The sequence below is a fragment of the Rana temporaria genome, chromosome 1 (genome assembly GCF_905171775.1).
Source record: "Rana temporaria chromosome 1, aRanTem1.1, whole genome shotgun sequence".
Classification (NCBI taxonomy): Eukaryota; Metazoa; Chordata; class Amphibia; order Anura; family Ranidae; genus Rana; species Rana temporaria.
Window position 1 is genome coordinate 365,051,058 of NC_053489.1, and position 23,840 is coordinate 365,074,897.

The following is a 23,840-nucleotide window of genomic DNA, read 5'->3' on the forward strand; positions in this document are numbered from 1 at the left end:
TTATGTAACAAAATAACAAACACAATGATTGTATCCAACAAGATTGTCCATAGTTCCTGGTTTATCTCAAACTAATAAGTCTCTTATTCAGTGTATTGCAGGCTGAAGGGTCTCGAGGGCCTGAACCAAGACATATGTGGACCCAACACACACTGCCCATCACAGATGTACAGTGTGGTTCTGGAGGCCCTCAAGCTCGGGCGGTAACTTCGTCTTTGGACCAGACTGTTAAGGTAATTGTAGTCATATAGACCACATTTCTGAATAAATCCGGATATTAAGTTGCTGATTAAGGAAAGAACACAGACTCGCCTGTTCAATGAGCTGCTTGCTTCCTTAACAGTCTTCTACAATGCAGTGAAAGTAATACAACTTGATCAAAAGTATGTGGTAGAATCCTGTGTACGACAGGGGCAGGCACCCAGCTTTTCAAGTTTCAAGAAGACTGTTTGATGCCTTTAAAATGGTATTAAACCGAAAACCAGAAATGCAATATAATTGCAGCTTACCAATCCTTAGATGTGCCCGGACAGCAGCATTGTCAATCTGGGGGGAGGGGATTGTTGTACTAGCAGATTCAAATACACTAACAAATTGAAGCCAAATTCCAGCTAATACTTTAGATAAAGGTTTTACATATAAACCTTTTATATAGTTTGCATATATAAAAGCTTATTATAAGCACCACTGCCAGTTTTAAGTGGTTTCTCTCATCCCTTGTAACTGATACATCTGCAGGACAGCTTGTTCTGTTGAAAAACCGACTTGATCACCATATGACCATCCAAGAAAGCCTAAAAAACAAAAACAAATGCAGCCACCACAAGAATTGGTAAGCTGCAATATGTTTGCTTTTGGGTTTAATACTGATGTAAATGCTTGCTGAATGTGATATCCTTTAAAATAGCCTTTTGAAAGCTAAGATTAAACAAGAGCTTATGTGATTACAGCCTTTTTTCTAATAGCATAAACAGAAGAAATCATGGTGCGTGGCAAAAGAAATTCTCTAGTGAGCAAGTTGAAAATCCATTTTATTTCTGAGCATGGCTTGTTATCCTAATAGGAGTCCTGGACACATTCAATTAGCTAAGATACAATTAGTGACTAAGCTTTAAATCCCCTGTTAATGGAAGCTCATTTTGCTTGGCTCCTTTAAGGCATCTAGCTTGTAGATGGGATTTTGTCCTGACATTAAAGTCATTTCTAAAGAACAGTCATTCGCTTTATCCCACCACACTAACAACTAGGATATCATTGTACAGGCACCATATACTAGAATATCATATACACACATTGTATACATAAACTGGACATCAAACGATGCATTTTTTTATTATTTTTTGTTTTTTTACATACTTTCACCAGTGCAGTACAGCATCATCATTTTGTGTGGTGATCATGAATACTGACCGGTGGCAAAAAAAAAAATGGGATCAGGATTTTTCTTCCCCCTTTTTATACTCACTAATCGCTGTTACAAGCAATAGTTTTAGCTGTCATTAATGGGTTTCATTCATGAAAGCTTGATTACCATTGTGATCTGTGATTGTCTACAGCTAATCACATGGTACAGGGTGTTGTGATTGGCCCACGTACCATGTAATAGCTATGGGCTAATCACAATAGTAGGCAAAACAGTAATGCATGGAAGCCATTGTAATCATGTGATCTCTGACTGATGTGAGCGGCCAGGGACCGGTCACAGCGGTCGTGGGTTCACGCTGCTGTGCCTGCAGCTGCTGTTTCCTAGCAGTAAGGCCCCTTTCACACTGAGGAGTTTTTCAGGCGGTACAGCGCTTAAAATAGTGCTGCTATACCGCCTGAAAAACTCCTGCACTGCATACTCAATGTGAAAGCCCGAGGGCTTTCACACTGTGGCGATGCGCTGGCGGGACAGAAAAAAATCTCCTGCCAGCAGCATTTTTGGAGTGGTGAGAGGAGCGGCGTGTATACCGCTCCTTCACCGCTCCTTCCCAATTAAAACAATGGGAAACCGCGGCAATACCGCCCGCAATGCGCCTCTGCAGAGGCGAATTGCGGGCGGTATTAACCCTTTATCGGCCAATAGCGGGGGTTAATACCGCACCACTAGCGGCCGAATCCCGCGAAAAATCCGACGGTATAGCGCCGCTATTTTTAGCGGCGTTATACCCCCACCACGCCTCCCGCCCCAGTGTGAAAGGGGCCTAAGTCTTCTATTAGCAGACTGCAAGTGGTTAAAATGGTAACAAGCAAATATGTATTAAAGTGTATTTCTTTTGCTCTTATGACTTAAGGCGGCTTCAGTAATTTTTTCATCTCTCCATCTATTAAATCTTCTGCCCTTGTTTTAATTTTGGATAGTAAAACATTTTTTTTCTGCCCGTAAATACCTTATACAGCCAACTTCCTGTTTCTTGTCGTCTGGTAAAAAGCCTAGGCTTATGACATCATGCACAGCTCTCTCTCTCACTCTTGTGAGAGTTTGCCAGGAAGGGAGGGGGGATGCATCATAGGAGGGCCAATCAGAGCTGGATAGCTGGATAGCTGGAGTGGGCTGGATGACATTCACAGTATATAAGAAAATAATATGCAAAGTGGTTGGAGGGAAGCTTCAGAATTGCAAAGATGTTTTTATTACAGATTATGTGAGCAGCCTTCAGTTCCTCTTTAAAGTAGTTCTAAAGGCTCAAGGTTTTTTACCTTAATGCATTGAGGTAAAAAACCTTCCGTGTGCAGCAGCCCCCTCAGTCCCCCTTTTACTTACCTGAGCCCTATCATGATCAGGAGATGTGCATGAGACCAAATTTTTATTTTTATTTCAGTTGTGGGACATTGCCTCTGGGGAACTTTTGATGTCTGTCCTCTTTGATGTCAGAATCATGTCAGTAACATTTGACCCAGCTGAATATCACTTATTTTGTGGTGGTAGTGATGGCTCGATATTCCAGGTGGATCTTTGTGCATGGGTAAGTGCCCTTTCTAGAATTTGAAGAGTGACCTAAACAGGGTTTCCAAGCAGTGACATGTCATTTTGTTTCTATAGCCAGTGCAGCGGGAGAAGACCTTCAATGCCGAGCAAGAAAAGGTGTTTAGAGGACACAGGTAGGACGTTTTCTGCTAAAACAATTGCTTCCCTGAACCTTTTTGTTGGCTCTGTTTCTACCCATACTTATTCAGTTTATATGCTATCTGCCTTTTGTGTTTTGTAGTCATATTAAACTGCAAAGATTGCCTACCACTGCATCCTTACAGCAGTAATAATAGTTAACAGACTTCTCTATAGTGGAAATATCCGTCAATAACTGGATCATCTAACGAAAACTGGAAATACGTTAAAGGATCACTCTTTGTTTACCAGGAAGTTTTCCAAAAAAAATCAATCTTACTAGGATACTTTTAAAATAATATTTATCATGTTTTAAGCTTACAAAAAAAATACTTTAAGGGCTCATTTACACTTCGAACTTCAACACACATTAAAGGAGGGAGAGAGAGATGATATTTTTTTTTTATTTTTTTTTACTAGTGCCGTATATACTTGAGTATAAGCCGAGATTTTTCAGCCCTTTTTTTTTTTGGGCTGAAAATGCCCCCCCAGCTTATACTCGAGTCAGTGTACCTGGAAATATAGAGAGGCTGCGGGTGTCCATCGTTTAAAACTTGCGGTCTCCTCTTGTCCCTTCCGTGATAGGCAGAACACTGACTGTTGAGAAACGCCTATCACAAACGTTCTCTCATCCTCGCCCATCCCAGCAGACACTGTGTTCAGTCAATCGCGGACACCTTTTCATCCTCGGACATTTGTGATTGGCGGAACACTGAACACAGTACAGTGTCTGCTGGGAAACGGAGTCCGAGGATGAGAGAACGTCTGTAACGGAACCCCAAATGGGACAGGGGTTAAAGCCGTTTAGGATATTCCACAATCCGGCGAACACGACCCATACGAATCCCCCCCCGTTAACAAGACACACAGCTCTGTTTGAGGTTCAAAGCAGGGAATGAATCTTTATTGCAAGCACATGGTTAACACATTTCTCTTCAAAATACATCCCTCCCACCCTTGGGAAACAGGGTGGGTTAAATTGTCCAATGATAATGGTGATACAGGTCAGGTGTGTTTAAACTTCTCCTTCAGTAAACAGTCTTGGGGGGGGGGGGGTGCTGGAGTGATTTCCCCCCCCCCCCTTTCCTCGCAGCAAGACACTTAAACATCCCATAATAGGCAGCCAGACTGTCTACCAAGCTCCAATCCACATCACCACAGTAGCAGACTTAATTACCACAATAGAATGCAATTACAGCCCACCTCATCACAGCAAGCTTGTAGTGCACAACAGCCAACACACAATATATACAATGTATACCACATTTAATCTGACTAGCACAGATCATAGTGGGGTTCTTATTCACCCTGTGCCCCTATTAGAGACACAGGGTGATCTACACATAAGAGGCATCGGGAAAGCTGAAACGGGAGTATCTCATATTTTCTAAAAGCTTCTGGGTCCCACGGTCCCTTCCGTTACAACGTCCATGATAGGCAGAACTGTGTCAGCTGCCTATCACGGAAGGGACCAGGAGACCGCGAGTTTTAAACATTGAATGGACGCCCACAGCCTCTCAATTTCAGGCACAGTGAGGTTGCAATGGGCATAGTGAGGCGCGCAAATAGGCTGTTGACCCTCTTTTCCTCTTACAGTGGCTGCTGCATTCTCGCCCTAGGCTTATACTTGAGTCAATAAGTTTTCCCATTTTTTTTGTGGTAAAATTAGGTACCTCGGCTTATACTCGAGTATATACAGTAATTATTTCAGTAATTTAAAGAGTAAAACTATTCTATAGAATCATTACACACAGTGATATATTTCAAGCATTTTTCTTTTAATTTGATGATTATGGCTTACAGCTAGTGAAAACACACAATTCAGTATCTCAGAAAATTTAGAATATTACTTAAGACCAATAAAACAAAAGCATTTTTAACACAGAAGTGTTGGCTTACTAAAAAGTATGTCCATATACAGTATAGTATGCACTCAATACTTGGGGCTTCTTTTGCATGAATTGCAGCATTAATGCAGAGTGGCATGGAGGCAATAAGCCTGTGGCACTGCTGAGATGATATTGGAAGCCCAGGTTGCTTTGATAGCTGCCTTCGGCAAGTCTGCATTGTTGGGTCTGGTGTGTCTCGTCCTTCTCTTGATCATTAAACCAGGTATTGGCACTTTTGGCAGTGTGAGCAGGTGCCAAGTGGTCAAGCATTCCCTTCATTTTATATCTGCCCCTCAGATTTACAGCGACTGCACTTCCAGATGCAATTTCAAGTGCACTTTGCACTTGTAGTGCAAAGTGGATTTGCCTTTTGTAAATAACTCCCCATGTGTTCTGACACCTTTCTATGTGAACCAACAATTACTTTTTCAGCAGTTTAAGCTATAGCAGCTCTTCTATTGGAATGGTAAGCCTCTGCTCCCGACGTGCATCAGTGACCCATGGCCACCCATGACCCTGTTGCTGGCTCACCGCTTTTCCTTCCTTGGGCCACTTTGGTAGATCCCAATTACTGCAGACCGGGAACATCTGCAGTTTTGGAGATGCTTTGATGCACTTGCCTTCCCTTTACAATTTGGCCTTTGTCAACATCACTACAGTCCTTTTGCTTGCCCAGTTTTTCTGCTTTCAACACATTAACTTCAGGGGCAGCATGTTTACTTGCTGTCTAATATAAACCATCAACTTTTAGATGCCATTGTAACAAGCTAATCAATAATATTAACTTTTACCTGTCAGTGCTCATGTTACAGCTGATCGGTTTACATCCACTGAGCATAAAGGTACCCATAGGTATGAATTGGTTGTGATTTGTCTTTGGGGAGTGGTACACATTCTTCAGAAAACAGGGAGTTAGCTAGGTTGGAATTTTTCTGCCCATCACTACCACCAGATCCACAAGATGAGACTAGAAGCCTGATTGTTCAAAAATTAAGTGGCTACAATGTGGGAACTAATTACAACAACAAATTCTACCCACGCACCCCCTAAGGCCTAAAACATAACTCGGGGTTTGACAAGTTTGCTTGGAATCTAGGAGCCAGCTAAAGTTAGGAGCCAAACGCACCCTGTCCCGCCAAGCTTGCGCGCAGAAGCGAACGCATACATGAGTAGCACCCGCATATGTAAACGGTATTCAAACCACACATGTGAGGTATCGCCACGATTGGTAGAGCGAGAGCAATAATTCTAGCCCTAGACCTCCTCCTGTAACTGAAGACATGCAACCTGTAAACATTTTTAAACGCCGCCTATGGAGATTTTAAAGGGTAAAAGTTTGTCGCTATTCCACGAGCGGACGCAATTTTGAAGCGTAACATGTTGGGTATCAATTTACTCGGCGTAACATTATCTTTCACAATATAAAAAAAAATTGGGCTAACTTTAATGTCTTATTTTTTTTAATTAAAAAAAAGTGTACTTTTTCCCAAAACAATTGCACTTGTAAGACCGCTGCGCAAATACGATGTGACAAAGTATTGCTATGAACTCCATTTTATTCTCTAGCGTGTTAGAATAAATAATATATATATAATGTTTGGGGGTTCCAATTAGAGGGAAGGAGATGGCAGTGAAAAAACTCATTAGAAATGCTGTTTTTTGCTACTTGTAATGTAACCTGTAATGCCAACGGCCACCACAAGATGACCACTCTTAGATTCCTTTTGCTGGCCTCAGCTTCCTTCTGTGAAGGCCGCAAAGCCACAGCCTTAATTACCGGGGGGCCCACCGCGATCGCGCCGCGCTGGCCGGTAATGGAGGCCGCGGCTTTGCGGCCTTCTTCAGCCCTAAGCTTCCCCAGGCGCCAGGTCGCTATTGCGACCTGGCTCCCGGATTTTGTCGAGGCCTGACATAACTTATTACCAAGAGTGAAATATGTCCTTTTTTTTTTTCTAACGGGAAGAGCACAGAGACCCCTCTAGGAGGATTTTTTAACCACTTGACCACTGGGCACGAAACCCCCCTTTAATCACCAGACCAATTTTCAGCTTTCGGTGCTCTCACAATTTGAATGACAATTACTCAGTCATACAACATTGTACCCATCTGAAATTTTGGTCCTTTTTTTCACACAAATAGAGCTTTCTTTTGGTGGTATTTGATCACCTCTGCGGTTTTTATTTTTTGCGCTATAAAAGAAAAAAGCCTGAAAATTCTGTAAAAAATAAAATAAAATTCTAGTTTCTGTCATATTAGCAGGTTATTTCTCACACACAGCATATGCATACCACAAATTACACCCCAAAACACATTCTGCTATTCCTCCCGAGTATGGTGATACCACACATGTGAGACTTTTACACAGCGTGGCCACATACAGAGGCCCAACATGCAGGGAGCACCATCAGGCGTTCTGGAGCCAATTCTGACATTTCTCTCCTACATGTAAAAATCATAATTTATTTGCTAAAAAATTACATAAAACCCCAAAACATTATATATGCTTTTTTTTCAAAGACCCTAGAGAATACAATGGCGGTTGTTGCAACTTTTTATCTTGCGCGGTATTTTCACAGCAATTTTTTGAACGCGTGTTTTTAAAAAAAAACTGTTTTGTGCTTGAAAAAAAACAAAACAGTAAAGTTAGCCCAATGTTTTTGCATACTATGAAAGATGAAGTTACGCTGAGTAAATAGATACCTAACATGTCACCCTTCAAAATTGCACACGCTCGTGGAATTGCGCCAAACTTTGCTACTTAAAAATCCCCATAGGCGATGTATTGCAGAGTATGGGGGGGGGGGGGGTATTGCAGAGTATGGGGGGGGGGTATTGCAGAGTATGGGGGGGGGGGTATTGCAGAGTATGGGGGGGGGGGGGTATTGCAGAGTATGGGGGGGGGGGTATTGCAGAGTATGGGGGGGGGGTATTGCAGAGTATGGGGGGGGGGTATTGCAGAGTATGGGGGGGGGGTATTGCAGAGTATGGGGGGGGGGTATTGCAGAGTATGGGGGGGGGTATTGCAGAGTATGGGGGGGGGTATTGCAGAGTATGGGGGGGGGGGGTATTGCAGAGTATGGGGGGGGTATTGCAGCAGTATGGGGGGTATTGCAGCAGTATGGGGGGTATTGCAGCAGTATGGGGGGTATTGCAGAGTATTGCGCAGTAATGGATGGCTGGATCTGTGACTGCAATTGTCACAGATCCAGCCACAGTGCTGCTGCCACCCGCTCCCTCCCTCTCCTCTCACACTGTACCGAACGGTACAGAGAGGAGAGGGAGGAACCGGCGTCATTACATGACGCCGGTTTGTTTACAAGTGATCGCGCCGTCATTTGACGGCGCGATCACGTGGTAAGGAGCCGCTTCCATTGGCTCCTTACCGCGATCCTTGTTGCTGCTCGGGCGCGCGGGTCTGATTCTCTGGGAGGACGTATATTGACTCCCTCCCAGATTAAGGGAACCGCCTTGTAGCCGTATTTCGGCTATAGGGCGGTTACCAAGTGGTTAATGAGGACTCGATCACAAATAGATCTAACTGATTTATACTACAGAGGGTAATACTGTATATTATATTCAAAATTTAAGCCTAAAAACCCAACATGTTTCACTTTCTAAAGTAAGGCTTCATCAGGGGTGACATTGTAAGTGAAAAAATCAATATGTGCATCAAATATGCCACATGGCTAATTAGGGCTACAACTGACGATTATTTTCAGAATCGATTAGTTGGCTGATTTTATTGTTTCGATTAGTCGATTAATCTGATAATAGCCGAAAAAAAAAAAAAAAAAAATTAGCATTTTTAAATGCAAAACACAAATTGCCGCAAGAACACATTACATGCTTTTCTGCAGCTTCTATATTGAAGTATATTGAACCAAAAAAAAACAAAATGGCACCGTTTTGCGTTAAGTCCTTGCCCTTTCCATATACGCAACAGCTGAAAAAAAATCATGGATGTGAAAGTGTCCCATAGGAAAACATGTAAATGAACTGGTAGTGTGTTTTTCTAAAAAAAAAAAAAAAAAAAAAAAACACCAACCAAAACCAGGCCTGAGATGTATGTAACAACATAATGGGGTTAAAAAAACAAAAATGTACAAAGAGCAAATAATCGCTACTGTAATGGGGTTCATTTTTTTTACTGTGGGACAGTGAAAGTAATATTTACAGTAGCGATTTGCTTTTTGTACTATAAAGGGCTAATTGTTTTTTTTTTTTTTTTTTTTTAACCCCATTATGTTACTGGCCAATTAATCGATTATGAAATTAGTCGATTGCAATTTTCATAATCGATTAGTTGTCGATTTAATCGATTAGTTGTTTCGGCCGTATGGCTAATTGCCTCTCCCCACTGTTTCAGTCCCTTTTTTGTAGTATAATGGGTGCACAATGATTACACCATCGCACCATCATGCTGCATAATCTAGAGGAAAAGAGATTTCATCTCCAAATACAGAAAGGTTTCTTCACAGTAAAAGCTGTGAAAATGTGGAACAGACTCCCTCCAGAGGTGGTTCTGGCCAGCTCAGTAGATTGCTTTAAGAAAGGCCTGGATTCTTTCCTAAATGTACATAATATAACTGAGTACTAAGATTTGTAGGTAAAGTTGATCCAGGGTAAATCCGATTGCCTCTCGGGGGATCAGGAAGGAATTTTTTCCCCTGCTGTAGCAAATTGGATCATGCTCTGCTGGGGTTTTTTGCCTTCCTCTGGATCAACTGTGGGTATGGAGTTGGGTGTATGGGATTGTACTGTGTCGTGTGTTTTTTTTTTTTTTTTTTTAACTAGATGGACTTGTGTCTTTTTTTCAACCTGACTAACTATGTATAATGCGCCGTTATGGCACCCACATGAGGTCATCGATCATTGCTACAGCCCTGCATTCACAGTGCTCTTTTCCGTCTGTTTTACTAACCGATTATGATTTCTTAAAGCATGCATTTATCCTGCTATCGTCATCCAGGAACCTTCATTATCGTGAGCTGACAATGCTTTTCTACATTTGCTGTTCATGATATATAAAGGGGCAGTCCGCCATACATTTATCTCATCTTATATTCTTTACTACAACTAATTAAATGATGTTGTCAGTGTATGAAAACATTCAGGTGTTTGGTATCCATCTATATGAGTATGTATACAAAATCATATATAAAGGTCCTGGGAATGGATAAATATAAAGCATAAATCATCTTGGCTCCCCATTTCATTTTCTGCCACACAGTATTAGTGGTGTGAGCAGTTATACGTGTGGGGTAAAGTATTGATGGGCTTCTGTTTTTTGTGGTGAAAAGTAATTTTATATGCTTTCCACCTTCACAAAAGCTGTACATAGAAAAATAAATCATCTTGGCCATGTATAAATGGCAAAAAGTAAAGCCTTTGTTCAGGCCATGATGTGTCCTTGAGTCCAACTAAAAAATAATCCACTTTACCTACATCTTTTCCAGGTCTCCTTTCCTGGGGCCAAGTTTCACATCATGCGCTACACAGAATTTTAAATAATCAGGTTTACTGCCATGTTTTGGCTGGACATGTCTAGCAACAGCTCTTCCTTTAGCACCAAATCATTAACATGTTCCAAGACCATCACCTAAGCTGATGCAAAGTATTGCCTACGTAAGCACGGGCAACTGGCAACATACATTGCTCTACCCGAGCCACAATTGTAGAAGGATTGAATTGTCGGGTTTTCCCCTGTTTTTAGGGTTAGTGAATTCATTCACTGTTGGTACATATGCACAGACTTTACAGTAACCACAGCAATATGGTCACTAATGGGGTTTAAACCCTTACATATATGCAGTGAAGCGACTGGCCTTTAGTTGATACACAGAAACAGAGCCTCCTACATAAGTTGTATCTGTTTTATCTTCGGTCTTCTTTCAACGTCCATTCAAAGTCCAGAATTTTATAAAGCTTGTCAGAACTGTCAGAAAACAGGGGACGGAAAGCTGAAATTACACATTGCAAGAGCTCAGTGAGGAGAGTTGAAAGAAGGGAAGGGACACTGCCCCTTCACACAGGGACACTGCCCCTTCACACAGGGACACTGCCCCTTCACACAGGGACACTGCCCCTTCACACAGGGACACTGCCCCTTCACACAGGGACACTGCCCCTTCACACAGGGACACCGCCCCTTCACACAGGGACACCGCCCCTTCACACAGGGACACCGCCCCTTCACACAGGGACACCGCCCCTTCACACAGGGACACCGCCCCTTCACACAGGGACACCGCCCCTTCACACAGGGACACCGCCCCCTCACACAGGGACACCGCCCCTTCACACAGGGACACCGCCCCTTCACACAGGGACACCGCCCCTTCACACAGGGACACCGCCCCTTCACACAGGGACACCGCCCCTTCACACAGGGACACCGCCCCTTCACACAGGGACACCGCCCCTTCACACAGGGACACCGCCCCTTCACACAGGGACACCGCCCTTTCACACAGGGACACCGCCCCTTCACACAGGGACACCGCCCCTTCACACAGGGACAGAGTTGAGGCTGCCTGGGAGACTTTGTTGCTGAGAAGCACAAAGTCAAAAGAATCTGGTGAGGGACACTGAACACAGCAATGTATGCAGGAATAGCAGCACTTTACATTGGAGCTCCTTATGAAGTTATATTTTGGAGCACAATGACACTTTGCAGGACAGATGTATGTATGTATGTATGTATGTATGTATGTATGTATATATATGTATATATATATATCTATATCACAAATTTTTTTTTTTTTTTTTTTTTTGGGACTGTATCTGAGCATTTGTTTTTCAGATTTTTTTACACAAAGTATTTTTATTTTTCTTGTTCATTCAAGGTATATATTGTGTTTGTGGCAGCATGATGGGGGCTGTGAATAGTAATTTACAGTCCGAACAATTACCTATAGTTCAAGGTAACCAGGATATTGGAGGCTTTCTTAGATATTTGTGATGTCAACCTTTTAATAAGGAATATGAAATGTGCAATATCCCAATGTAGGGCCGAAACGACTAATAATGAAATTAATAAATTATTATTTTCATAATCAATTGATCGGCCAGCCGATCAGTTGGTCTGCATACAGAATGCATTATTTGTTTACATATTGGGGTTTACAGTGCAGCACACATACAGCTCAGTACACTATCCCTACATCAGTAAGTGTCTGAGAATTTGTGAGAAGAGCAATACCTCATGGGACATGTAGTCCTGGACAGGAAGTGAGTGCTTCTAAAGGCAGAAGGATTTTTTTACCTTTACTGTAGGGGCGCTCTATACTATACTTTGCTTGCTATTGGGGCACACTGAAGGCAGGAGGAGCCGGAAGTGTCAGGGGACCCCAGAAGTGGATAATCTGGACTGTTTTGTGCAAAAACCATTACATAGAGCAGGTAAGTATAGCATGTTTGTTTTTAACAAAAAAAAAATACTTTAAAAACTCAGAAGATCAGCATTTGAACCCAAAGACGGTAGGGTGGAGACTGATAAACTGGAGGTAATAGAAGGGATTACATTTAAAGTAAACTTTTATCAGTATTGTGCATTATATTTAAAATGATTGATTTTATCCATGGGGGGGAAAAAAAAAACTCTGCTTTTAGTACTACTTTAATATAAAAGATTTAGATCTCCCTTCCCCCTTCATATAGTTGTGTCTGACTCCTAGGTAAAATGCCCATGTATCCTACTTCTGGGTGTATTTTTATTATTATTATTATTATTATTATTATTAATTAAGTAATATATAATTGCTTTAACTGTTCCACAGTAAAAAAAATAAACCCCTTATTGTAGCGATAATTGGCTTTTTTTTTTTTCAGCTGCTGTATATTTGGAAAGGGTTAAGGAATTTTTTTCAATGCAAAACTGTTTTTTTTTTTTGTTTTAATATACTGCAATGCAGAAGCTGCAGAAAAGCATGTAGTGCGTTTTTGCCGAAATGTTAGTTTTTTTTTTTTTTATCTGCCCAACAAATTGGTAAAAAAAAAATAACATAAAACATGCAAAAACGCAAATCGTACCAAAATCGCGTGATCAAAAAAATAAACGCATGGCAAAAAGCACTACAGCAACGGATCAAAAGCAAACTGCTTATGTGTAAACTGTGCCTTATGCTGGCCACACAGATCAGATTTCAGACGAGAATATAAATGCGAAAAATCTTTGTGCATTCGCTGAATGAATGTCGTTTGAATTTTTCACTTGCTTTTACATTCTGTTTTTAAAATACCGGTAAATGTAACTTCTAAACGAAAACCGTATACGCTGTCTGAAGTTTTCCCAATTTTATAAAAGCGAACAACATTTTTAAAATTACATTTTTTTTTTTAAAAGCATATAATGTATAACAGTTCTGTTTGAAAATCTGCAAAACTGTTCAACTTTTTTTTTTTTTTTAATAAAAAAAAATGTGATCGGAGTCTGATATTTACCAGATTCAACTTCTAAACGTATAATACAGTATATCTCTACTGTCCTGTTATTCTTAAAGTGGTTTAGAGATTTTGCTCCCTAACCATATAGTTGGTTGTTTATATGTAAAAATTGTTATAGGTGTCACCGGCGCAAAAGAAATTTAAAACCGTGATCTGCTGCAGTACTGTGTAAACCCTAAAAAATATATGTACCACTGCCTTGAGATATTTAAGAATAAATTGCCTTTTATTTTAAGCTTTACATATTTAACTAAAATATACACCACACATTTCAAAAGTTTTAAAAGCAGCTGTCTCTTTAGAATTACATATAAGGTATGAAACAGAAAATATCACACGTGGATAGCCTGGTCAAAGGGAAATTTTTTAAAAACCTGCTGTTTTTTTTTTTTTTTCTCTGTCCTGTATTTTTGTTGTTGTTTTTGTAGTGTCCTGTCATGTATTATCTTAATGTTTTAGTATGTCTTGTCTTAAGTTTTTTTTTATGTAAAAAATGTATTTGAAATTGGCTAGATGAAATAACTGTACTTTCTATGTATGTGCGAATTCATCAATGTTTGTATTATAACTTATAACTCCATGATAAAATCAGAATGGAATAAAAACCTGTTGGAGAAACTATGCTTCGGGAAAATATTCCAAAATGAATTAAATTCATTATTTTCCTCAAAATTCTACAAACTATACCTCTATAATGACAACGTGAAAGAAGTTTGTTTTGTAATGTTTGCAAATGTATTAAAAATAAAAACAAACAAATTATGTGTACATAAGTATTTACATCCTTTGCCATGACACTCAAAATTGAGCTTGGTGCATCCCGTTTCCACTGATCATGCTTGAGATGTTTTTACAACTTCATTGGTGTCCACCTGTGGTAAATTCAGTTGATTCGACATGATTTGGAAAGACATACACCTGTCTATACAAGGTCCCACAGTTAAAGGGATTGTAAAACAAACAAAAAAAAAAAAAATAACAAACATGTTATATATCCACTGTGCAGGTTGTTTTGCACAGAGTGGCCCCGATCCACGTCTTCTGGGGTCCCTCAACGGCTGTCTCTGGTCCTCCCCGCAAGAACTACACACATTCATGCGAGAAAGCTTGCATTGTGTGTAGACCTTGCGGGCTCGCTGCCGTGATACAGCGAGCGGCCATAGCCCCTCACTGTATCACTCGGCCCTCCGCATCACTGGATGTGATTGACAGCAGCGCCAGCCAATGGGTACGCTGCTCTCAATCCATCCGCTCTAGCCAATCAGCGGCCAGGCTGAGCGGCGAAGAGGATGTCGGGACCGAGCGCGGGAATTTCGAGGGGTCTGGTAAGTATAAAGGGCATTAAGGTGAAAAAACGTTTTCCTTTACAACTCCTTTAATGGTGCATGTCAAAGCACAAACCAAGCCACAAAGTCCCAAGGAATTGTCTATAGACCTCCGACACAGGTTTGAATCGAGGTACAGAAAAATGTTTGCAGCTTTGAAGTTCCCAATGAGCACAGTGGCCTCTATCATTCGTAAATGGAAGAAGTTTGGAACCACCAAACTGAGTGATCGTGGGGAGAAGGGCCTTAGTCAGAGTGGTGACCAAGAATCCGGTGGTCACTTTGACAGAGCTTCAACATTTCTCTGTGGAGAGAGGAGAACCTTCCAGAACAACCACCATCTCTGCAACACTCCACCAATCGGGCCTGTATGGTAAAGTGGCCAGACAGAGAAGCCACTCCTCAGTAAAAGGCATATGACAGCCCAACTGGAGTTTCCTAAAAGGCACCTTAAGGACTCTAAGAGCATGAGAAAAATTCTCTGGTTTGATGTAACAAAGATTGAACTCTTTGGCCTGAATGGCAAGCATAATTTCTGGAGGAAACCAGCCACCGCTCATCGCCTGGCCACTACCATCCCCACAGTGAAGCATTGTGCTGTGGGGCCATTTTTCAGCAGCAGGAACTGGGATAGGAGTCAAGATGGAGGGAAAGATGAATACAGCAATGTACAGAGACATCCTTGATGAAAACCTGCTCTAGACCTCAGACTGGGGCTAAGGTTCATCTGCCAACAGGATGTCAATCCTAAGCACACAGCCAAGATAACAAAGTAATGCCTATGGGACAACTCTAAATGTCCTTGAGTGGCCAGCCAGAGCCCAGACTTGAGCCCAATTGAACAAAATAGGTTTGTCAAGCTTGTAGCATCATACTCCAAAATACTTGAGGCTGTAATTGGTGCCAAAGGTGCTTCAACAAAGTATTGAGCAAAGGCAGTGAATACTTATGTACGTGGGATTTTTTTCGTTTGAAAGGTTTGCAAATTTATTAAAAATTACAAATAAACCTCTTTCACGTTGTCATTATGGGGTATGTTTTGTAGAATTTTGAGGAAAATAATTTAATCCATTTTGGAAAAAGGCTGTAACATAATGTGGAAAAGTGAAGCGCAGTGAATACTTTCTGGATGCACTGAAAAAGCTATCTGCAGTTAATCTCTAAAAATATTGGAGAACTATTTTACTGCATATAAATGCCATATTGAGATAGCATTGCATTGTGAATTTTTTTTTTAATAAGCTGATACTTTACATCAAAATACCAGATGTCAGATACTGTTTGACTAATCAGTAAGGGGTTGTAAAGGTATTTTTTTTTTATTTTTTTTTCTTAAATGGCTTCCTTTACCTTAGTGCAGTCCTCCTTCACTTGCCTCATCCTTTGATTTTGCTTTAAATGTCCTTATTTCTTAGAAATCCTCACTGCCTGTTCTGTAACTCCACACAGTAATGCAAGGCTTTCTCCCTGGTGTGGAGTGTCGTGCTCGCCCCCTCCCTTGGAATACAGGAGAGTCAGGATGACCACTAACACACAGCTCCTTTATCTGCAACGTAGAGAGCGGTCCTGACTCTCCCGTATTCCAGGGGAGGGGTCGAGCACGACACGCCACACCAGGGAGAAAGCCTTGCATTACTGTGTGGAGTTAGACAGAAGAACAGGAAGTGAGGATTTCTCAGAAGAAATAAGGACGTTTAACCAGTTAAGCCCCGGACCAATATGCAGCCTAAAGACCCAAGGTGTTTTTACAGTTCGGGACTGCGTCGCTTTAACAGACAATTGCGCGGTCGTGCGACGTGGCTCCCAAACAAAATTGGCGTCCTTTTTCCCCCACAAATAGAGCTTTCTTTTGGTGGTATTTGATCACATTTTTAGTTTTTGCGCTATAAACAAAAATAGAGCGACAATTTTGAAAAAAATGCAATATTTTTTACTTTTTGCTGTAATAAATATCCCCCAAAAACATATATAAAAACATTTTTTTTCCTCAGTTTAGGCCGATACGTATTCTTCTACCTATTTTTAGTAAAAAAAATCGCAATAAGCGTTTATCGATTGGTTTGCGCAAAATTTATAGCGTTTACAAAATAGGGGATAGTTTTATTGCATTTTTATTAATTTTTTTTTTTTACTACTAATGGCGGCGATCAGCAATTTTTTTCGTGACTGCGACATTATGGCGGACACTTCGGACAATTTTGACACATTTTTGGGACCATTGTCATTTTCACAGCAAAAAATGCATTTAAATTGCATTCTTTATTGTGAAAATGACAGTTGCAGTTTGGGAGTTAACCACAGGTGGCGCTGTAGGAGTTAGGGTGCACCTAGTATGTGTTTACAACTGTAGGGGGGTGTGGCTGTAGGAATGACGTCATCGATCGTGTCTTCCCTATAAAGGGAATGACGCGATCGATGCGCCGACACAGTGAAGCACGGGGAAGCCGTGTTTACACACGGCTCTCCCCGTTCTTCAGCTCCGGGGAGCGATCGCGACGGAGCGGCTATAAACAAATAGCCGCGCCGTGGTCCCGGATCGCTCCCCGAGTGGACCCGACCTCCGCATGTAGCGGGGGGGTCCCGATCGGACCCCCCACCCGCTAATAGGCGAGGACGTACATGTACGCCCATGTGCCTGTACGTGCCATATTGTGGACGTATATGTACATGCGGGGGTCGGGAACTGGTTAAATACAAAATGGAAGGATGAGGTAAGTGAAGGAGGACTGCGTAAGGTAAAGGAAGCTATTTAGGGGGAAAAAAAAAAAATATTCTTTAATGCTCTAATTGCTTAAAAACGGCTTGCTGAAACAGGAAACTGCCCAGGTCAAATATCTCAGTTGGGTGGTTGAAATTTTGAGAAACTGTGTGTGTATATGTATGTGTATGTGTGTGTGTGTGTGTGTGTATATATATATATATATATATATATATATATATATATATATATATATATATATATATATATATATATATATATATATATAATTTTGCTTGCTAGATGAGTGTTTTGAATATTTTTGATGTTGCTGTGTTTTGTGATCAGCTTTTGGATGCAAAGATTTTCCAGTGTATATAACAATCATTTTTTATTTTAGGAGCACTTTGCTGTACTTCTGAATGACCCAAATGTTTTATGCTTAAACATGTTGATCATAGGGCTTTTGTAAGGCCACCCCCTATGTATACTTAATAATAGGCTGAGGTAAATACATGTTCATTGTAGACGGTGTAAAAAAATAAAGCGCCCTTCTTAATCTGTTCACAGGGACCAAATAACTTGTCTTTCTGTTTCTCTGGATGGGAGTATGCTGGTATCAGGATCTCATGATGAAACGGTCTGTGTTTGGGACGTACAAAGCAAGCAGTGTCTGCGTACAGTCAACCACAGAGGTATTGTCTTGTGTTTTTGATTGTAGTCCAACATTGCCCAATACTTTAAACTAATATTAAACCCAAAACCAAATATATTGCAGCTTACCATTAATTAGATGTGGTGGCTGCATTCGTGTTTGTTTTTTTTTTTCTTTCTTTCTTTTCACCTGCTGATCTGGCCAGTAACACCATCTGTATTAGAGAGCCTACACTCTGGATAAATGAGCAAGCAGCACCATCAGTCTGGGAGGGAAGGGTAGTATTAAATGTACTGTCAGATTTAATCGTTTTACCCCCAGGCCAGTTCTGCCATTTTTGTCATGCATGTAAAATCCTGTATTTTTTATTTTTTTTGCCCTGCTCTCTCCTCTGACAGTCCCCCCCCCCCCTCTCTCTGATGTCATGAGCGCACTTTCCTTCTCGTCCTCTATTCAGCTGCATAATGAAGCACATTTAAAAGGAATCACATGCAGATATGCTGCCATTACTGTAAGTGTTTGTTAGAAATGAAAAGGTGAAATACCTTTTCTGACACTGCAGCCATGCAAGTCATGTGGTCCCCCTGCGCTGGCCGGCCTCGACCTATGGAGAGAAGCGGGAGGGGCAGATATTCCTCTCTGCTGACTGGCCGACGTCCCAGGGCAATCTCAGCCAGTCCCACTTCTCTCCAGCACAGGGGGATCACGTAACTGCAAAGCTGAGGTGTTTTAAAACGGTATTTAGCCTTTTAATTTCTAACCAACACTTACACTTTCATTAATAGCAGCATATCTGCATGGGATACATGTAAAATCACTTTAGCGTACAAACACTTTAATGATTTAAAATGCACAAAAAAAAACAACATAAAATAAGATGTTGCGCCGGGTAAACCGATGCCTAACATGTCACACTTTTAAAAATCTGTACTCCTGTGGAAAGGCACCAAACTATGGTACTTCGTTTATCGCTCTGATGTTAACAGCGTGTTGCATATGCATGAGGGAAAAACTTGTATGCATTTGCGCATGAACATGGGTGCGCTTCAAAACCTTCTTTTCTTTTCTTTTTTTATCAACTTTTTTGCTATCACAAGGAATGAGCAAAATCCCTTGTGATGGCAATAAGCGTGACAGGTCTCCTTATTAGGAAGATCTGGTGTTTATAACACCTCAGATCTCTCCTATGCCCTCCAAAAGCATCTGTTCGAACTGACATTGGTTCAATCAAATGCTTTACTAGGCGGTAATGGCTTGTAAACATCAAACCTTATCCAAAAGTGACTACATCCTTTTTGCTTTTGGTTACATAACAGAGGCGAGGCAGATATGGGTGTAGGTGCAGTATAACCACATCAATCTCATTGGATGTACCCGTACACTAACAAATTGAAGCTAAACTCCCGATTGCACTTCAGTTAAAGCTAAAATCAGTTACAGCAAACAGGTTTTTTTTTTTTTTTGGGGGGGGATTAAGGCTCAGTTCACACTTGTGCGATGCGTGAACCCTGCAAATCCACTGCGGGGTCCCGCATCGCACCTGACTCACACGGCAGTTCACACTCATATGAAAACTGCTGGGAGTATCCATACATTGTATACAATGTATACATTGTTATTGTTACCCATGCGATCTGATTCTGGTGCGGACCAAAAAAAGGGTCCTGTACGAGTTTGGTCGGAATGCGATATCAGCCATACTACCTGTATGGCTGAAATCGTATGTGATTTGCACTGCAGTGCGGTGCGAATCACATGCCATCTCGCAGAGCGCAACAGTGTGAACTGGCACTTCGGTTGTACCTGAATAAGGCCCCGTCCACATTCAAGGTTTGGGGAATTGCTGTGATTCTGCCCACGATCCCACATCGTTTGCCTCAATTATCGCACAAAATCATGGCAAATCGCAACACTCAAAGCTTGTCACCCAAAAAGGAACAGGTGCTTCTTGTTGGGCGATAAGTTTCACACTTTCTGGTTTTCTGCACAATTTATCGTGACAAGTCGCATCATGTTTAGGTGCCTTTGAAAATTAATGGCACCAATTTTCTAATTGCAGTGCAATTTGAGGTCACGGGAAGAATCCCCGCGATTCTGCCCAAATTGCCAAATGTGAACGGAACCTTAATAAAAGTTTAATCATTGTAAGCACCCCTGCCATTGGTAAATAGTTGGTCTCATCCCTGTAAACTGATACAATCTACAAGAGAGTTTGTTCTTTTGAAAGACTACATACTTGCCAGGTCACTAGAAGGGGGGGGGGGGCCTAAAACGGAATGAGTGGATTGGTAAGCTGCAATATGTTTTTGCTTTTGGGTCCAATACTGCTTTAAATATTTCCTCTAAATTGTTTTCAATTTCCCCAGGTCCAGTAACAAATGCCTTTATCATACCTGCACCTGGCAACATGCTTCGAGCAGACAGTAAGCCTAACTTTCCCCTGCCTCGATTCAGCAAACATTTTCAGGGTGCTGAGGGCTCTGACGGCCCAGAGAGTGATGGAATTATTCTTCGACTTGGAAAATATCAACATGTGAGTATTGTGCATTAGTTTACTGACTTTTTGTTCTGGCCAGTAAGAGTCCAAGTTATAGTTGGCATAGTTTTCCCGTTCTCTGAATGGAGCAAATGTTGGATGAATGTTTAGAAGCAACACATGCTTGAACTGATCACAGGTTGAGAAAGGAATGGCGGGGTGAGGGAGGGGGTGGGAAGGTCACATGTGGAATGGGCATGGCTTGGCTGACATTTTGGAGGAATATAAGGATGGGGGGGGCACACACTAGGGGTTATTCACTAAAGGCAAATCCACTTTGCACTACAAGTGCAAAGTGCACTTGAAATTTCACTGAAAGTGCACTTGGAAGTGCAGTCGCTGTAGATCTGAGGGGGACATGCAAGGAAAATAAAAAAAACAGCATTTTAGCTTGCACATGATTGGATAATAAAATCAGCAGAGTTTCCCCTCTTTTTAGATCTATCCCTCATATTTACAGCGACTGCACTTCCAAGTGCAATTTCAAGTGCACTTTGCACTTGTAGTGCAAAGTGGATTTGCATTTTGTAAATATCCCCCACTGTCACACAACAACTAGCCTGTGGCATCATATACTTCATTATCATCAACCAGTAGCAGATCTAGGGAACATGATGATGGGTGTGTATGGGTTCCAGCATAGAGAGTGAAGAAAACATCCTACTTGGTCTGCTGGCCATAGGTGGGAGGGACATACTGATAGAGAGGAGACACTTTGACACAGATAAAGTTGTGGTGGTTGTATATGATTGAAGAAGGCATGGGAAATGCAGTAGTTGCTTTCTACTAAGCATGCACTAAAATACACACCCTTTAGCATTTAGTAAATGTATGTGCATTGTTTTGTCCAGTAGGCTCCTGGGGTTTGTTAAAAAGCCTACTAAATACTTACTAGTTGCACTCGGCAGCCGCAGATTGTCAGTCTTAAACAAAAATGGCTCTACTCCCATCTCTGCCTTGCAGACACATGGGCAAGACTGTGGTCAAAGTAAAGCTAGGGAAGGTAAGGACTATATTTCTAAATCATAAACTCGATAAAAATAGAAGCTGTGGCCATCAAAGCTGGTGCTATACCTCAATCTATCATAACTAAAAAATGCAAAGGTAGTTAAAACAGACGCGACAGGGCTCAATTTGTGGGGAAAGGTAGTTGATTTTTATTTAATTTTATCATTTTGTATGGTTGTTTAATAAAGATTTGATTATTTATTGCATGCTCTGTGTGGTGCTTGATTCACTATTCCACCTTCATTACTTCCTGTAGTCATGTTGATTTTCAAATCTCTAACTGAAAAGTTAAATGAGGAAAGCTTACAAAACCTAGGATTCGCCCCAGAATAATATCTCTACCCTTGATTAGATAAGCACACTTGAGATGAGATTTAGGCAACATGATTTGACAGTGGTTTTGACTTTTCTTACAAGGTGTCAGATTTAGGGCTTCTTGTATGAATTCTCTGCTGAAAACACTGGCCCCTAGAATTGTACTTGTAAGGCTTACCGCTTTTATGTTCATTTAAAGCTAAAATAACATTCAAGCTAATTTGTGATTTTATCAAGAAAATATTTCAGTGCCCTTCCTTCTCATTGTAGGGATCAGAAGACACTTACCAGCAGAGGGCAGATCATCTTCACCAACTCCTTGGTGAAAGTGAAGGAAAGGTGAGGTCTTTAGTAATATCAGTAAATTTGGCAATTTATTGCGTGTTCGTAACTTGTCTCTATTTTGGCTTCATCATTTCTCTCCTCTCCCGTCAGAATCTTTCAGGTCTTGTTGAGCAACTTCGAGCGCGGACAGCAGAACTGGACGAGGAGCTGGGTATGGTGCGAAAGATAAACAAAGATCTCTTTGACTTTTCAGCTAGCATTCTCACCAAACCATGAAGCTTGGAAAAGATGCACTAAAATGTATAGTTTTTTTTTTTTTTTATGGATGTTCTGCAGCTTTAGACTAGCTGTACAAAGTGGTTCTGTGATCAGAGGTGCACGATTATCTGTTTTAAATGAGATAAAATAGATAATGGGGCAAAAAGTCAAATTGGCAATTTTGTTTTTGTTTTAGGCAGCTTGTTTATCCATCACAGGTATCCTCAGCAATGATCTAAATGTATCAATTGATCGTGTTTATTTAATAAAAAAGAGCAATATACAGAAACCAAGAGCAACTAATAAGGGCTTGTTCACAGCACCCGATTGGGCAGGCACGCTAAACACATCATGGTGTGTTTCAATGCTATTCATTTTAAATGGCACCCCAGTGCATCTGCAGAGCACACCCATGCGTTAAAGTGCATTCTGGGGAAAAAAACACAAGCATAATTATGTGAGTTGCAGCACATGCCACCCAAGCAAAATCAGGTGTGAGCAGGTCAAAAGAACTCCTCGTTTGCTGATCTGACTATAACAGAATTATGCCCCGGTACGCACTGCCACGACTTTAAAGTCATACGACTTTGAAGCCGAATCCCAGCGTGACTTTGGCATGACACGCATGTAACTTCTTTAACAGAAATCGATGCAAGTCGTACCGAAGACAGACCAAAAGTAGTGCAGGAGCCTTTTTCTAAGTCGGAGTGACTCAAGTCGCACAGCTAAGAGCAGTTCCATTTCACTGAATGGGGTGCGACTTCTGATGCGATAAGTTCTGCAGAGTCGGAGAGCATGTTACATCAGTGTGAACTGGGCCTGAAACATGTTTGGTTCCCAGTAGTCAATGCTCATTGGATACTATTGTTGCTCTTTACACTGCCTGACTAAACAAGCGTTTGTAGCATAGTGTACTCTGTTGGTTTTACGTTAATTTGTATCCTTGGTAAAAGGCATTGAGCAATGGATGTGCTGCACATGTGTGGTATATTTTAGCACATTATTAAAAATTATGCCTTCTTCCTCATGATAGACACCCTTTGGATGTACAGCATAGAATACTTTAGGAAACGGTCTTTTGCAATTTAACCAATAGAAGTATAAATTGTGTACACAATAACATCTGTTTTCTATCATTTTGTAATAAAGAATTTTGTTTTTTTAAATGATCTGTTATGTATTTTACTTAAAAACTATGTTCAATCTATGTTAATAGATTTGCTAATTTTTCAAATATTGTCGTAATGCCTGTATTCCCTACAGACCTGTTTATCTGGAATGCTCCCTGGACATTCATGGGATCTTAAAGTAAATCCAATCACTAAAATCCCATGCAAT

The 23,840-nt window shown here is 41.1% G+C and overlaps 1 protein-coding gene across 1 annotated transcript in view; it reads left to right on the forward strand.

Moving 5' to 3' along the window:
* The window catches only part of WDR18 (WD repeat domain 18), a 34,134-nt gene extending 10,466 nt beyond the window's left edge, over nt 1-23,668 (forward strand). Inside the window, exons 4-10 of the mRNA XM_040322189.1 lie at nt 92-233; nt 2,805-2,948; nt 3,026-3,084; nt 18,016-18,140; nt 20,467-20,633; nt 22,230-22,298; nt 22,395-23,668. Of these exons, the coding sequence (XP_040178123.1) occupies nt 92-233; nt 2,805-2,948; nt 3,026-3,084; nt 18,016-18,140; nt 20,467-20,633; nt 22,230-22,298; nt 22,395-22,520 (832 nt within the window). The 3' untranslated portion in view covers nt 22,521-23,668. The remainder of the gene's footprint in view (nt 1-91; nt 234-2,804; nt 2,949-3,025; nt 3,085-18,015; nt 18,141-20,466; nt 20,634-22,229; nt 22,299-22,394) is intronic.
* Nucleotides 23,669-23,840: the final 172 nt, after the last annotated feature.